Consider the following 17,438-nt stretch of genomic DNA (forward strand, 5'->3'; position numbering starts at 1 on the left):
TGAAAAGCTAAGGCCAGGATAGAGTGCCAACAGTCAAAACCAGCCCTGTCCTCATTCCAACAGTAAGACCCTGCAGCTCATATTATTGGACACCGAATTCAGGAGAGTATTCTCATAATCAATACCTCTTTAACGGAATTAACAGGGGGAAAACATATAAAGTTAATTTGAGCTGAGTTAATCTCTTGCAAAGATTAAATGAATCCCCTTTAGAAGGGCAAAGTCTTTTACAAAAATATGCAATTTTTATCATTAAGTACAGCTGTTGCACCAGAAAATTGGAGGCTGGTCAAAAGTATTCAGACTGAAAAGATAGAGAGGCTGGTCTCAAGAATTATAGATTGGCAAATCATTTTCCATTACCATGAATAATAGTTGAGGGAATGGTTAGGTGTGATGCTGCGAAGGACAATTACAAATGATAGAGAAATTCAGCCCAGATTGGTAGAAAAAACTACCTCTGACAAATGTTTCAATAGGGCCCTGTTAATAAAATATAGAAAAACAGAAATTCTGTCTTGACATCAAATATGTTCCTAATTATTCTCTAAAAAACATGCAATATCCACTTAGAATAAGAGGGTAATGAATCCTAGAATGAACTCAGTATTGAATGCAGACGTTTCTTTTTTACTGACACTCACATAAATATTTCATTTTAATAATGTCTATATAAATGATAATTGTTTTATCCAAAATACATATGCTATCCAGAGAAAGATATTGCTTGCATAATATGATTCACGACATAACTATGACCTTACGTCCTTCATACAGGACAGAGAACAATGTCGCTTCAATGAAACCTCTGTGTGCCATGTTCAGGTAGCAAGGCCATGCGCATCAGAAGCTATTGAATTAACTTCTATTGCCCCACTTTCCAAAAGAATGCACAAGAATGCAGACTTTCCAAAAGAATGCATGTAAATTGTGTGCAGTTTTGCTGTAATATACACATTGCTCGGTGCATCCCCTTTAAAAAAATCCACAACAATATGTGTGTACATTTTATCTAAAATACATATTTTTGTGCCTCCTTTTAGAGACCAAAACTGCATCACAAAAACTAAAGAAGTGCAGAATTTGACTGGTAGCTGCATTCTGATCAGCAAGTTCCGGAACATCAAATTGGCTCAGTTCACTGTGAAAAGTGGACTGAATAAATGGGGTTCAGATCATGTTTTCTTGGGGTCCTTGGCTTACGTCACATTCCTAAATGTGTCTACTCAGAACTAAGCCCCACTGAGTAAAATGGGAATTACTTCAAGAGAAGTATATAGGATTCCAGCTCTAATGTATATAAAGCTTTATTTATATTTTATATATTGTGTGCTGCAAGCACAAAATCATATCTGTTGTTATAGGCATCCACATAGTTCATTGGGCAATGTTGTATAAATCTAGTTTTACTGAACTTTGGCTTTGAATTTCGAAAACATCAAGATTTATACAGTGGTGCCCCGCAAGACGAATGCCTCGCAAGACGGAAAACTCGCTAGACGAAAGAGTTTTCCGTTTTGGAGGTGCTTCGCAAAACAAATATCCTATGGGCTTGCTTCGCAAGACGAAAATGTCTTGCGAGTTCCTGCGGGGTTTTTTCCTCCCCCCCCTTTTTCTAAGCCACTAAGCCGCTTATCAGCTGATCCGATAAGCAGATAAGCCGCTAAAAGCTGCTAATAGCGCTACTCCGCTAATCCGTCTATGGGCTTGCTTCGCAAGACGAAAAAACCGCTTAGACGAAGAGAATCACAGAACGGATTCTTTCCGTCTTGCGAGGCACCACTGTATTTATTTTCTAATGTTTTAGACTAAATCCACTACACACCCAATATAGGCCCTGTGAGAAAACAGTAAAGTTATTTTCCTTCTTTCCAAAGCACAATAGTTAAAGAATAATTTTAAAAATTTTGCAAATGGCGATATAAACCTTACATATTTCCCAGGATAAATAAAATATTTGTTAAATGAACAAAAGGTAGAACTCTATCCAATCTGTATCTTACAGAGGGAGATTCACCTCTGTTTACTCAGAAATTTCAAACTTCCTATGTAAATTAGCCTGATGAAAAATGGCACAGAAATGCACACAAATGTGATTACCATACTGAAAACATTGTGGTGCTTGTCACTAACAGAACATACCCAAATGCTTTCCTCTTGACGATGTTGCTTCCAGTTCCTTCCACTGTCACTAAACATCAGGAGGTAGCTTGTTACCCAGTCGGAACTCCCGTATCCACCTTGGGTAGCCACTGCGGTAATTTCAGTTCTCTCGCCAAGATCGATCTGCAGCCATTGATATTTATTTGATATGAGTGGAGTCCAGCCACCAGCACCTTTAGTGGTAAATAGAACAGGGAAAATATTGGAAGGAGAAATTAGTTCAGGAAGAATGGAAATTTATATATATCTATCTATCTATGCATAATAATAATAATAATAATAATAATAATAATAATAATAATAATAATATTTTATTTATATCCCACTCTCCCCAGCCAAAGCTGGGCTCTGAGCGGCTAACAACAGTAAAGGTAACAAAGTTTACATAAAATCACAATCAATTAATTGAAATACATTCTAAAATCAATGCATTCTAAAATCAATTCAGAATCAAATTAATGGCAACCATTGGGCTACATTTCTACGGGTGGTGCTGTAGTCTAAACCACTGAGCCTCTTGGGCTTGATGATCAGAAGGTTGGCGGTTTGAATTCCTGTGACAGGGTGAGCTCCTGTTGCTCTGTCCCAGCTCCTGCCAACCTAGCAGTTGGAAGGACTAAAAGCAAGAATGAACATCACAACCCCACAGTCGCCTTTGACTGGACTTAACCCTCCAGGGGTCACTTACCTTTTAGCTTATACAGTGGTACCTTGGGTTACAGACGCTTCAGGTTACAGAACTTTACTTCAGGATGAGAAGAGAAATCATGTGGCTGTGGTGTGGCAGTAGCAGGAGGCCCCATTAGCTAAAGTGGTACCTCAGGTTAAGAACGGACCTCTGGAACGAATTCAATTCTTAATCCGAGGTACCACATAATGTGTTCCGTAGGTCCATTTGTAAACCAAAAAAGTTTGTAATCCAAGGCACATTTTTGCCAATGGGGCTTCCAAAAAACATTTGTTCATAATCCAAAAAACAACAACGGGTTGTAATCCAAAAGAAGGTTGCAAACCGGGACATGCACTTCCGGGTTTGACGTGTTTGTAATCCAAAACGTATGCAAACCAAGAAGTATGCAAACCAAGGTACCACTGTAATGGATTGCCAGAAGGTCAGAAAAACAGTATTTTGAACATTGTACCTAGGCAAGGCTAGACCAGCTATTCTTAAAAGTTTGTCAAAGAAGATCTGACTTAAAAGTATTCTGCCCCCACTCCCCCATGAGAATGAGCCGTGTTGTACTGTTGATTTAAACCCAAACTACCCCTTGCTTCTCATTTGTTTTAAGAAGAAACATTTTTGAATGGATTCAAATAAAGCAAAGCCACTGCACATTGCTGGGAGTTCACTTTGTTGCTTTCCCCTGAGCTTCTCGAGACTGAAACAGAAGTTGATTTCTCTGCCAAGTCAGGAATATTAGTTCTGTCGACTGACAAACGTAACAGCTGTGCTCAGATATAACAATAAGCCATTGTTTATCATTATGAGAACAAGCTACACTGAGCCCCAAGCTTGCAGACTCCGGCTTCTTTACCATTCCCCACCAAGGCTACAAGAAGAAGAACGGAAGCTTCTATTTCCATTTTAGATTGACTATAGTTTAGTGTTTTCAGTTTCATAAACAGTGGTTTGGCCATTGTAGTTCATGCACTGGCAACTTCATGACTGGATTATTGCATTGTGTGTCGAGTTCCCCAAGTCACCCCTCAAAATCATTCACAAATCACACATAATTTTTGTTTAAGGTTTCTTGGCATAATTTTGGCCACAACTTTATTAAAATACATAATCTGTGAGTGGTTGCTTAGGCACTGCTTATGACTATCTGTCCCCCCGCCTGGGACAGAACTGACTTTCTGAACTCCCTCGGAAGCCAGTGAAGGGAAAACAACGTTGGGGATCAGTTGAGCTGAGTGCAGTCCCTCACCACTCACCCAACCAGCTCCCCAGAGCTTGCCGGCCCTGGTCCCATTTCAGGGATTGGATGAAATTGTGGCAAGCCCCAGGATTCCTTTGACGGAATTCCCTTCCACGCCACCATTGGAGGGGCAGGCACAGCTTATCCTGACCCCTCCTCCACCAATTTTTATAACCAATGCCTAACCACAACCTTACAAGTTGTGATGAATTGCTAAGTATTAGGCAAAAACCAAATGGCACCAGCCAATCAGCCAAATGGACAAAATTCCTACTAGGCCCCTGCCCCAATGGCAGATGACCCCATGACAGGCATAGCAAGGTCAACCGGAACACAGGGCGGGCGGGCGGGTGATCCGATGCACTCAGCGAAAGAGAAAGGAAAAGCAGAGTGCCCCGATATTTAAAACCTTTGGTCCTACCCACCCAATTTGCAACATGCAATTTGCCCCAGCAACCCGGTCATCCAATCGTTGCTTCAGGCAATAACCATTTAACCTGCCTGGCAACGGAGGGTTGGCCTGGCAGACCCCACCGCAACACGTGCTCTCATTCCAGGGAGAGCATGCTTTGTGCTCTGTTTGGGGCTGTCCTTGGCTTGGTCTGGAAGCTCAGGTTGGTGACTAGAAATGGGAGCACATGGCCGACTACGACTGAGCCAGGCTCAAGGTCCTCAACTTTCTCTCTCAGGGCTCTTTGGATTGGTGTGTAAGCATTAAATGCCCCCCCCCCATCCTCACAAAGCAACACACAACTGTAAAGAATGTGTTAATTTATTTTACAAATGCTTTGGGTTATGAACTCCGCTGACCCAGAAGTAGTTGCTCCGGGTTGCAAACTTTGCCCCAGGATGAGAATGGAAATAGCGCGCCGGCGGCGGGGGGCACCATTAGCGAAAGTGCACCTCAGGTTAAGAACAGTTTCGGGTTAAGAACGGACCTCCGGAACAAATTAAGTTCATAACCCGAGGTACTACTGCAGTTACTCCATTGTGATCATAATAGGCAACATCGTATCTAAAAAGGTCAGACATTTGCCTGGAGATAGATCTGGAATAATTTCCATGTAAAAACAATAAGTCACATCTCAACATATGTTTTAAAAAATACCCTGAGCTTATACTTGGAGGTAAATCGTGTTCTCCCTAGCAGAGAGCACGTGTTGCGGTTGGGGAACAGGCCGCCCAGCCATGACTAGGCAAATTGATCAGCAACCCTGGCCTTAAGGGTTAATTGGGTTGCTGGGGAATATGGATTGTTACCAATTTGGAGGAGGAGTCAGAAGTTATAAATAGAAGGGCCAGACGTGGGGACGTCCTCTTGGCCGTTTTGCATCGGATCACCCGCCCTCCCTCCCTTTAATAGGGGTTTTTTTTATTAAGTTGATCGCTTGACCTTGCTATGCCTGTCATGGGGTCGTTCGCCTTGGAGCGGGGGCCTGGTAGGAATTTTGCCATCTGGCGGATTGGCTGGTGCCATTTGGTTTTTGCCTACTGCGTAGCAAATCGTCACAACTTGTAAGGTTGGCGGTTAGGCATTGGTTAATTGGTGCTTGGAGGGGTAAGTGCCTACCCCTCCAAATGATGCGGAAAGGGAATTCCGTTAAAGGAATCCAGGGGCTTGCCATTCTTTTCGTCCTTGTCCGTGGAGCATGAGGGTGAGAAGTGAGGGTCTGGTTCCCGACCTCACTTTCTCATCCAATACTTGTTTCCCACGCTGGCTTCCGGTGGAGTCCGGAAGGGCCAGCTCTGTCCTTGAGGGCCAGGGCAGATAGTCATAACCAATGCCTAAGCAACCACTCACAATATTTTTTGTATTTAAATAAAGTTGTGGCCAAAATTATGCCAAAAACCTTAAACAAAATTGATGTGTGAAGTGTGAAATTATTTGTGGGGTGGCACTGTGGAACTCAACACGCAACCGTATATTGTTGTAAGCAGTTGTAATGAAGTTTACACATGGAGGATTACATTAAAGAAGTGAAGAGATGTCCCCTCTTTGTAAAAAAAATAAAATATCATGAAGCAGCTCTTCCTAAGCACCCATTGCCTCTGATGAGGTACCAGAATTGCTTTTAGATGTTTTTTAAAGGTGAGAGCTATTTAAAAGAGGGAAAGCCATTTAAAGGTGAAGTACTATGACAACTTAGTTCAGGTAAAGTATTCGCTTTCTGAAGTATTGGAGCTCTTCGCGATACTTCATCTCTAAAATATGCCACACATTTTTCTCTCTTTCTAAGGCAGAAGTAATCACTTCATTTGGCCTACGTTCCCCTTGAGCATGCTCCTCCCTTTTACATCAAAGGAGCATAATTCACATAGAGTCTGCAAGGAGCGCATTTGCATAATATGCATTCAAATAAAAAGAAGAAAGTCCTCCTTTCAAGTTGCAAGCTGACTGCACTGCCTCACTGTCTTGCAGTTAAAGATGTGCGGTGCAAGCCTGTACATGTCTACTCGAATGTAAGTCCTGCTGAGTTACTTCCAGGTAAGTGTGTACCGGATTGCAGCCTTAAATACAGACTTAATAGCAGAATAACATTCTTCAGAGCCAAATCACTTCTGTCACAACATAATACACACAAATCAAATTATTATTTTACTGGGTTTTCCAGAGAGGTAGCCCTATTAATTTTCCTCTTTTGTGGAAAAGAGAGGTTCAGTAGGTGCCAGTGGCGTAGCGTGGGTTGTCAGCACCCGGGGCAAGGCAAGTAATTTGCGCCCCCTAACCTGTGGATTTGCGCCCCCTAACCCTAACCCCCAGATGTTGCGCCCGGTGCGGCCGCCCCCCTGCACTACGCCACTGGTAGGCGCCTTCATTATACACCTTTAGGATCCATGCAAAAACCCTTTAACCAAGCCTTTGGCTGATTGACATCCGATGCCCTTTCGAAATGTGTTGGGGAGAGGGGATTATCAGGTTGTTTTTGTTTTTATTATGCATTTTGTGTCTTTATATTGTGATTTTATCTTGTGAACTGCCCTGAGACCTGCGGGTATAGGGCGGTGTACACAGGGCCAGCTTACGCATAGGCGCAAGGGCTGTGCACACCCGGGCACCAGGTTCTCAGGGGCACTGGGCCGAGAGTCCGGGGTCAAGATTTAGAGTCCGGGGATTGAAGAGCCAGGCCAGTCGACATCCGCTGTCGAGCTGAGCTGAGTCCGTCAGAGCACCACAGGCTTTTCTGCTGCAGGCGCTGAGGTGGCCGGCTGGCTTCACCCTCCTGTGCGCCTGGGATTGGCGGGCCGTCGAGAGGCCCGCCCAGCACACACACACTGCTTACACGAGGCGCGCAGCTTCCCTCCCAAGCCTCTGTGGGAAATGCTCTCCTCCCACAGCGGCATGGGAGAGAATTCTGTGCCCCCTCCCAAAGCTTAACAACTCTGAGCTGCCCCTTAAAAAAAGTTCAACAACTTTGGCCTCCCCCCCCCCAAAAAAATGGGGGCGCTGGACAGTTTTTTGCACCCCCACACTGCATATGCTTAAGACGGCCCTGGGTGTACAAATTGTTTTATTATTATTAATAATAATTTGCTCCAGGAAAGTAACAGCAAATCGATCAAAGTAGACTGGTCCATGCTCCGCTATGAAAATTAGAGCAAATTATATAGCCAAGGTAGCCACCAACTGTAAAGGAGATGAATTTATTTGACCCTATCTACATCAAGCTATATTCTATCTTTATCACCAAACTCCAAATATAATTGCACACTGTATTAATTAACATTATTTTTAATATATTAGTGGCCATGTGATAATTTTAGCTTATAAATTTTATTGTTTAATGTCTTAATTATTATATTAAGGTAATTTTATTGCTCTGTTTAGAGTAGGTAATATCTTGATAATATAAATGTTTTAAGTTTTTTGTATCAATCCAGTATATTTTCTTTTAATTGCTGAATGTTTCTTTGTACATTGCGGTAGCCTTTGACTATGTGCAATAAAACTGACTGACTGACTGGTCCATGCAAACTTATGCCATGATAAATCTGTTAATCTTTAAAGTGCCACAATACACTTGGGGAAGAAGACCCATCAGTGAAAGCCTTGCATGAAGCTTATGCAATGGTACTCCGCCCTCTCCTCCACTCACCCCCTGGTTCCCCCCAAAATGGCTCTGTTACGATATAGATGCAATGAGGCAGCGAGCTGCAGCTAGCTGGAAAGCAAAACATGGTGGGAATGTTGGGACTGTACCATGGGAACAAAGGGACAGTCTAATCACAGAGCTGAGCACCGGATGTTAGCTCAGAGTGTAATTTGACCTGTACAGGAAGTACAGGAGGTGGAGTTTGTCTCTCTGCTGATGGTGTCTGAAAGAGAGCAGACGCGTTTCTCTGTAATGCTGCAAGGACAGAAATAAAGGCATGTAAATACATTTCTGTCTATCTCTTTCCCCTGCCTGGGGAGGGGGGAAGAGTGGTGTGTTCTTCTCACATTTGAGGACGATCACCGATCGTGACCTAGCCTGAATCCTGCTGGAGAATGCAGACAGGGAGGTCAACTGGGATTCAAGCCGGGTGCCTGGAGAGTGGCCAGTTTCTCCTGATAAGGCTTGATTTCCTAACAGAATTGGGAGAAGCACTAGAATCACATACCGTATTTTTCGCTCCATAAGACACACTTTTTCCTCCTAAAAAGTAAGGGGAAATGTCTGTGCATCTTATGGAGCAAATGTGTGGTCCCTGGAGCCGAATTGCCCAGAGGCAAAAGGCAGATCGTGCTTTTTTTTTTTTTTTTTTTTTTTTAGAAAGACGGAATGGGGTGTTGAAATAAAGCCACTGAGCAGCTGATCAGCAAGGGATTGGGAGGGAGATAAGGGACTCTAGAGATAAAGGAGGCTGTCTGGGAGGGGGGAGGTAAAAGCACATGGATCCTCAGGATTTTTGCACTTGGTCACCCCAAATTCACCATCAGATCACATAGCATGTCCATGGCTACAACCTGCACCAAAAAACCACGTACCCACTGTTTCGTGGGGCTGCAATGGCGCAAAAACGTGGTTACAAGGCACGGATCCACATGGATTCTCAGGATTTTTGCATTGGACTACCCCAAACTCACCGTCAAATCACATATCATGTCTGTGGCCACAGCATGAACCACAAAAATCATACATCCATTGTTTCTTTCAGAATATTTTTTTTCTTGTTTTCTTCCTCTAAAAACTAGGTGCGTCTTATGGTCAGGTGCGTCTTACGGAGCGAAAAATACGGTATTTGGTAGAAGAGGAAGGACCTTTCCATCTGTCAAGCTGCACTGTTTTTTGTTTGTTTTTACTGAATCTAGACTAAAAATTGCATCATCTTTTTTCTTCCCATGAATTGTTACAAACAGTAAGTGCTCTGTATCTGGCAGAGGGTTGCACTCAACTAACTTTTACTCAGAGCAGAGCAACTGAAATTAATGACCATGACTCATGTAGGTCCCTTAATTACAATGAGTCTAACTCTGAGTAAAAGTTATTTGAATACAACCCACTGTTTCCTATAATACACATATTGGTGATGCTAGATTCACAAATGATGCTGTATTTCTGGGTCTTGGTCGAAACATCTACAATCAATGGTAGGCAGAGCTCCAAGGATCATAATTCTCCTTCTACAGTTAGTAAATGGGGTCACCTCTGTCAGCATCCAGTGAACATTGGCTAGATCAGTGTGACTGAGGACTAAAGAAATTAATAAAAGATCTGTAGAGGCTTAAATAATTGTTTAATCAATAAACACAGTCAAAACAATGAATAGCTTTCATATAGCCATCAATAACAGCTCCAGGTCAGATGTTCGTAACTGACACGTCTGTGATTTACTTCTCAACTGTTTAATAGCCTTGATAGGCAAGTTTTAAAAGGAGAAGACTGTATAATTTATTTTAGTATATTTAGATTCCACCATTCCTTCAAGGAGTTTTGGTCAACAAGCTTGAGACACAGCCCGGATGTTTGACTAACAAATAATGACTGACCCAAGGTCTCCCAGTAAGCTTCTTATCTAAGTAGAGATCTTGAATATATGGAAATAAAACATAAAAGGGATTTCTTGCAAAATTAGGGGATTTAAAAATTAGCAGATGGAAATGCACAGCACTGTACTCTATGCACAGGCAAGTGGGGTGTCAGGCAGGATCGCCATATGTCTAGATTTCCCCAGATATTACTGGGATTTCAGTGATGGAAATAATAATAATAATAATAATAATAATAATAATAATAATAATAATAATTATTTATTTATACCCTGCCCATCTGATTGAGCTTCCCCAGCCACTCTGGGCATCTCTCAATCGAGTGTTAAAAACAATACAACATTAAATATTAAAAATTTCCCTAAACAGAACTGCCTTCAGATGTCTTTTAAAAATAAGATAGCTGCTTAATTCCTTGACATCTGATGGGAGGGTGTTCCACAGGGTGGGTGCCACTACCGAGAAGGCCCTCTGCCTCGTTCCCTGTAACCTCACTTCTTACAATGAGGGAACCGCCAGAAGGCCCTCAGAGCTGGACCTCAGCGTCTGGGCAGAATGGTGGGGGTGGAGACGCTCCTTCAGGTCTACTGAGCCGAGGCCGTTTAGGGCTTTAATTGCTTATTTGAAAATGAAAATGAAAGTGACCTGCATTAACAGGCTTTACAAAACAAAAGCATAGGAAATAGTAATAACAATACTGTCATAGCATTGGGGGGGGGGGTCTGGGATCCTCCTCAAGTTTTGTTTCTAAGATGGGATTCATAGAAAAAGAAACTGCTACAGCATTGAGTCCAGTCTCTTTGCTAAGTCAATGGCTTTCTAACTAAGTCTGTCAAGTAACTCCTCACATGTCACAGTTGACTGGTTGCCACAGAAACTAGTAGCTGGAAATGAATTGGCTGAATGGGGCAGGCCTTCCTCTCTCCCCTAGTTGGAAGTGATGTTTCTGGTGGAATAGACCTGGAGCCAGTCTCATTTTGGTCTGAGCTGAGAAGAGACTCTGTGTTGTATGCAGAACTCTGCAGGAGCAGCCAATCAGGCTCCTGGATGAAGTGAATCAGCAACCTGATTAGCCTGCAGGAGCAGCCCGGAATTAGCCAATCATGCGGGCCCAACTGTGTAAATAATGTGTATATAGCTAGACATTTTGGGGAAAGTTTCATTCATTGCTACTATGAGCTGAATAAAGAGCATGAAATTCACACTCAACTCCAAGTATATTTCAAAAACTATATATCACAAAGACATCACAGTCTCCACTGACCTGCATTCTAACCTGAGATATGCTCTGGCATCCCTGAAAACTCTCACTGTTTGGAGGAGACTGGGGTGCAAATAACCATACTATTCCAGTTCACAAAAGCAGAATAAGCTAGAACTATTCTAGTTCATAAAACGTAAGTATCATGGAGCAGCTGTCCAGGACAACAAAAGAGCCTGTCTGGAGGAAGCCTATTTCTGAGCTGGGGTCAGCTGTGTTTTCTTTTGTTTTCTTGCATTTCCAGATACTGAGTTGAATGTGTAAAAATCAATGTCCACATGCATTACATAGTAAATAAGGTTGAATGAAACTATTCTTAATAAAATGACAAAAGGGTCACTTTTAAAAAGTTTTTAAATGTGAAGTTGCTTCTGGGTCTCATCAGCACCAAAGTACCAGGAAGGAATACGGGATCAGAAATAGTATTTCAAAAGCAAATGATGAAGCAGAGGCAAAATCAATAATGATTTTCAACCTCTTGGCATTCCACTGTAAATGACAATCTTTAGATTCAGGGCAAGTCACAAAAACGCCGGCTCATTTCAAGGCAGAAGCTCTAAAATGAAAATGTCTCAGAGTTACTTTTCACAAAAAAACACCTTATTTCTACTTTCATCCTGATATTGACCAGGTGCTCCTCAAGACAGTTCCTCTGGGCAACAGGCCATGGATTTTCATGTTAATCAAACTTGGAAAGCTTCCTGTGAAATCAACGATTCAAAGTCATGAGGTTTGATATCTTTTCCTAGCACTGAAGCTGACAGTGGCCTATCCTTACTTGTAGAGAATTCAGAATCAATGTACAAGTATCTAAATTGAAGAATAAATCAAACACCCCAATATTAGCATCTTCTGGATCAAAGCAATATTGTAAGTTCTTTGCCTACACAAAGTTTCTTATAAGTATGCTGCCATACTGAAAAATATCCAGCCATTCTATAAAATTAAGACTCTCCAAACCTAGTGTTTCTTAATTTAAGGATTACATTACTTTGAACCAAAACACAGGAGTAAAATTGTTTATCTGTAATTATATGTATTTATTCTCATTCAGCTTTTTTATTTGCTCTTTTCCCACTAATCTGTCCTTACTTTGATTCTTTGCAAAAATCCTAATGCCAATAAAGAGCTCAATTTCCAGTCTTCCTCCCTACCTGCTATTTACTTAAGTAATATGTGAAGGATAGCATCAGCTACTTTTAATTTTCAAAACATGAGGACTTGAATGTGTGTCATGTCTTTGTGAAAGCTTTGATACTTTTATAATACAAAAAACCAAAAATCCAGCATCATGACGGGGTCAAAGTACAGTTTGATGACAGATCCATGTGCCATATAAAATGAGGAGTGGAGTTTAAATACTTTCTCCCAACTGTCGTTCCAGAGTCTGACCCCCAATACCTCTCACTTCCCCCTAAATTTGAGCCTGAGGGTTGTAACCAACAAAGTTGCTCTATTCCTGCAAGAATTTTCACAGGCTCAGTGGAACCTCCCTTCCCTCTCCTTCCCCTGCCCATCCCAACTCTCCTAAGCGGATTTGGGGCAGGGGGCAGGCAGGGAAAGGAGATGGAGTTCCATTGCAGAAGTAGAAGTCCTTGCACAAATGGAATGACTTCACTGGATGCAACCCGGAGCCTAAAAGTGAGCCGAGAAAAGTTCCTACAGGAGACGTGATGGGAAGCACCATATGAAGAGAACCCTTGAGATCTTTAGAAGATAAATATTGTATGTAAATGAAATAAATGAATAAATAAGCAATGGACAAAGGAGAACTGTGTGCTTTCCATTGGTAATGGGGGAGCAAATTGGTTCAGTTCACATTTTAATAATTTTCACTTCACCAAACAAAGCATGCAACTATCCTTTCAAATTCACACTTTCCCAGATTTTTGGTTGAGAGAGAGGGGAATAGGTGCGGAAATGGGATGGAGTGGCTGGACTCTAGAACAACAGCTCTCTACTCTGCAGTATTTTGCTGCAGGTTCCACAGGTTTCAATACTGTTTTAATACTGTCGCGATTTTCTGTCTCTGTTATTAAGCATAGGTTTAATTATTCATTTAACAGACTCAGATTCCCACCCAGAATATTTAGTGACATAGTAATCAGAGGGTTGGGTATATGTTTTCAATCAGATACCATAGGGAACAAAATCAGTTATTTTACAGGAATTGATAAAATAAACAGATTTCTCCTTTTCAGCTCAAATGCAACTTTGCATCAGAATTGGTTTCTCTGTGAGCTGCTGAGATGTGCATTTCAAAATGAAATGTCATTTTCTGTTATCCTATACTGATGCCATGCTTACTTCATTTTTCCTTTTTCCTTATGAATCCATTATTGATTCCCAGGATTCTAAGTTCCTCTAGTCACACCAGGAAATGAAGCACAGGTCGGGGCTTTGCTTTTGAAGGATCAGTAAGTAGATGGAGTCAGACACAGCTCTCAAGTGCGCTGCTCTGGGACAAAGTAAATATCTACAAAAGATGGCACAGTCAAAATCTGCCCACCACTAACCCTTAATCAGATATTCTTTTTCGAAGGTCCACGTTGCGCCCAAGGCACTTTCCCCCCATCTGTAGGAGGGGTGGGGGTTGAGCCTGAGCAGTGCCTCCACGGTCATGCCACGGCCTGTTGGCCAATCGGGAGTGGTGGCATGATCGGGGAGCCTCTTTAAAGGTGGTGTCGTGTCGCTGGGGCTTTACCTGGCTTCGCACCACCGAACACCTGCCCACCACCATAGCAGTTTAGGTGCTTGCTTTGACCTTGCTCTGGACTTCGGTTGGTCGCCTGTTTTGGACCAGGGGCCGGGCAGGAATTTTTTCCACTTGGCAGATTGGCACTGGCCATTTGGTTTTTGCCTACCTCTTAGCAATCTTCGCAACTTTGTAAGACTTGGCGGTTAGGCATTGGTTTAGTTAGGTGTGGGGGTAAGGAAATGCAGCCATCACCTGCCCCTCCAGGTACAAGGGTATTCTGGTAAAGGAATCCGTGGGTCTGGATCTCATCCCGCCCACAACATCTCCCCTCTTGGAGGAGGAAAGGCTTTCTCCAACGCTGCTATTTGAATTTCATTGGAAGTCTCCAATTTCACCAGTGGGAAATTTCCTTGAAATGCAAATAGCAGTTTTGAGGAACAGAATTTTCCCAGGACCCTGGCAAGATTAGAGTTTACCAGCCCACCCAACTGTTTCAAAGCTGCTCGGGCTTTTCCCAAAGCTGCTATTTTCTGTATTACTTTAATTCATTCTTACAATTAATGATATGTGGAGGTTGGCCCATAGTTTCATTGAAAATGATCTCCTGCCCTCAGTCTAGCACCTTGATGCCTTTGTAGGTTTTGCCAATCCTGCAATGGCCCTGGGAAGTAGTTGCCAAACTTTATTCTTCTAGTAGACGCTTAATATTTTTAAAATAAAGCATCTTCTTTTGAGTCCAAATGTCCAGCTTCATTGATGTATACCAGCCATTCTAAAACATCTAATATCTTCAATAGTCTCTTTTCAATCATCTTCTGTAGGTCTATGTTATACAGAGAGTGTGGGGGAGTGAATGCATTACAAAAAACCCCAACCCCAAACCCAACACTGTCTCTAGTAACTGGTAGGGTGTTATTTGTTGGCTATGCCCTGCAAACAACATAATACCTTGCAAACAACTAAACCCGAGGAGAGCTATTCAACCAAGTTTTACTCAGAGTACAACTACTGAAATTAATGGACCCAACATAGTAATGTTCATTCATTTCAATGAGTCTCCTCTGAGCAAAACGAAGTTGAATACCACCCATGGAATTGAATTGGCTAGAAGAGTAAATATAGAAACAAAACCTTTAACAGCAAAGGTTTGTATTGGTTAATCATCTTTCTATTGTGGTCCATTCTAAGAAGATCTATAGCAAGAGTCGTATTGGTAGCATGGGGGAGAGTATAGCATTCATCTTTATTCCTTTTTATTTTTCACATCAGTGCTCAAGTGTTTTGAGGCCATCTTGAGTGCTAGCTTTGTTTCCCTCGAGGTTTCAGTTCCTTCTAACAAACAACTTCTGCAATTTGAACTCCCTAACCAACTGATTTCCTTTTTCCTTTTCCTTTTCAATGGCTTTTGATCTGATTTCATTTTGATGTAAATTCAGACCCATCACTCCATATGTATTTCTTAATACTGAAGATAAAGAAGACAATGACTAAAAGAAAGAAGATGAAGTAGAATCTCTCTCTTAGTTACAGTTATTGATTTTTCCCCCTTATGATTGATTTGTAGATTTTATTGACTTTTTGCTAACTATTTGCAACTGTTGACCCCTTACAGGAGGGGTAGGCCCAATCAGCTCCAGTCAATAAGATCATTGGTCAGGGATGATGGGAATTCTAGTCCAACAACATCTGGAGGGCACTACCAGCACCAGATTTAGGGTGGTGCAATTAACCAATATACACCTTTGCAGTTCCGCCCCAAAAGGACGCTGAGCCGAGGCGGTGCAAAGTTGAGAAGATTCATAATTGAGAAAATCCATTTGGGGGCATCAAATGTTGGTCTTGCACAGGGTGCCGTATTACATAACATTACAAAGTCCGCCCTGGCACTGTGTTGACTACCCTTGACTTACATGATAGGTACTTAAAAAAACCACAAGAACCCTTTATTTTTTGTGCCACTCAGACCATGACTATGAATCTTATTTAACTGCTTACGAATTAGTTTCAGCTAAGACTGTTTCAAGCCCTGCATTAACATGGCCAGTAGCACTTCATTCTTCATTCTTGCCATGTAGATCATTGCAAGTCAGTAGAACATTACACATCACATTCGGGAGTCAGTGCCACTTATATGCTCAATCAGTTGACCTGCAGAATTGGGCATTTGTGCATGTGCAGCAGTGCCCACATGGACAAAGTTCTTGGTGGTAAGCATATCTACTAGATAGATAGATAGATAGATAGATAGATAGATATCATCTTTCTCTATTTCTATATCGGGGTGCCAACTTGAATAAAATACGGGGGGCAGGTAAGCCACACTCTACATAATCAATCAGATGATACGATGCACACACACTATTTGAATGGTAATGCCCATCAACTTGGGGGGAGGGCGGCTCCCTCAAAAATTTTATGGGGGGAAGACAAAAGGAGCTCAACTCCTAGGATTTGGTTCCTATGATCTATATCTATATCTAGCACACACACACACACACACACACACACACACACACTTAAATGCATACTCCTTGTGTCTTGCAAAAATATGTGCTTATGAATGGGTTATGATTTTCTGTCTTAATACCTTGATCCTAAATATATGACTTAGAAGCAAGTTTCATGTTCCACGATTCCAGCATAACTATATTACGCTTGAAATGTGAAAACCAGAAACACTATTTTTTTTAAGATACAATACACACATTAAACAAAATGAAAGCTAGACCAGCACAAAGGACAATGGTACCTCTAGCATACACAGTCCTTCTATATGCATTTATATACATTTTGACTTGGCAAATATTTCCTACAGTGACATCTAAGAGGAAGCCGTCTTTTAAATAAAGCCATAGATGATTTCACTCTTGGATTACAGGGATTTCCCATATGGATAGAGCCAATGAAGTGAAACAGTGCAGACATCAATTGATGCGTCTGGCACCAGATATTATAAAAAGATATTGAAGTGAGATTGAAGCAAAGCTGTTGTGAAGCACGACGTCTGAGGTTTTCGAAAGTTCCTTCTCATGTTTAATGAAACTGATTAAATTGCAGTATCAGTGACAATTCCAAATTGCCAAAGCAGAAAAGCAACTACTTAGTATAGATTTTCTTCAGCTCTTAATGCCAGAGCCATTCTGTTTAAGTGTCCATATGACAGCTACTGACTTTCCTATAAAGAAAAGTACTAATGCAAGTTCTCTCTAGAGTTGTTTTGCCTTACTGAACACCAGCAGACCTATTCATGCACTAAGCAGCGTACATCCCCTCTAGGATTAGAAAAGCATTCCAGCAAAAGATACCATCTCTATTCTCCTTCTGTGGCACGCTGAACGCTCAACACAAAATTGTAGGAACTTGAGGAAAATATGACACAATGCACAATTGTTATAGCTAGATTTAACAACGGGATTCATCATTTCTCCA

General features: G+C 41.7%; 1 protein-coding gene across 8 annotated transcripts in view; it reads right to left on the minus strand.

The window, feature by feature from the left end:
* The window catches only part of CNTNAP4 (contactin associated protein family member 4), a gene marked incomplete at its 5' end in the record, with an annotated part of 260,718 nt that overhangs the window by 162,600 nt on the left and 80,680 nt on the right, over positions 1-17,438 (minus strand). For all 8 annotated transcript variants that reach the window (XR_014516919.1, XR_014516920.1, XM_083464785.1 and 5 more), the window contains one exon: positions 2,143-2,336. Coding sequence is in view for 5 of the 8 variants with exons in the window: in XM_083464785.1 (XP_083320911.1) it covers positions 2,143-2,336 (194 nt within the window). The remainder of the gene's footprint in view (positions 1-2,142; positions 2,337-17,438) is intronic.

This window comes from Podarcis liolepis, assembly GCF_965112155.1.
Source record: "Podarcis liolepis genome assembly, chromosome: 11".
In the NCBI taxonomy this organism is placed as follows: Eukaryota; Metazoa; Chordata; class Lepidosauria; order Squamata; family Lacertidae; genus Podarcis; species Podarcis liolepis.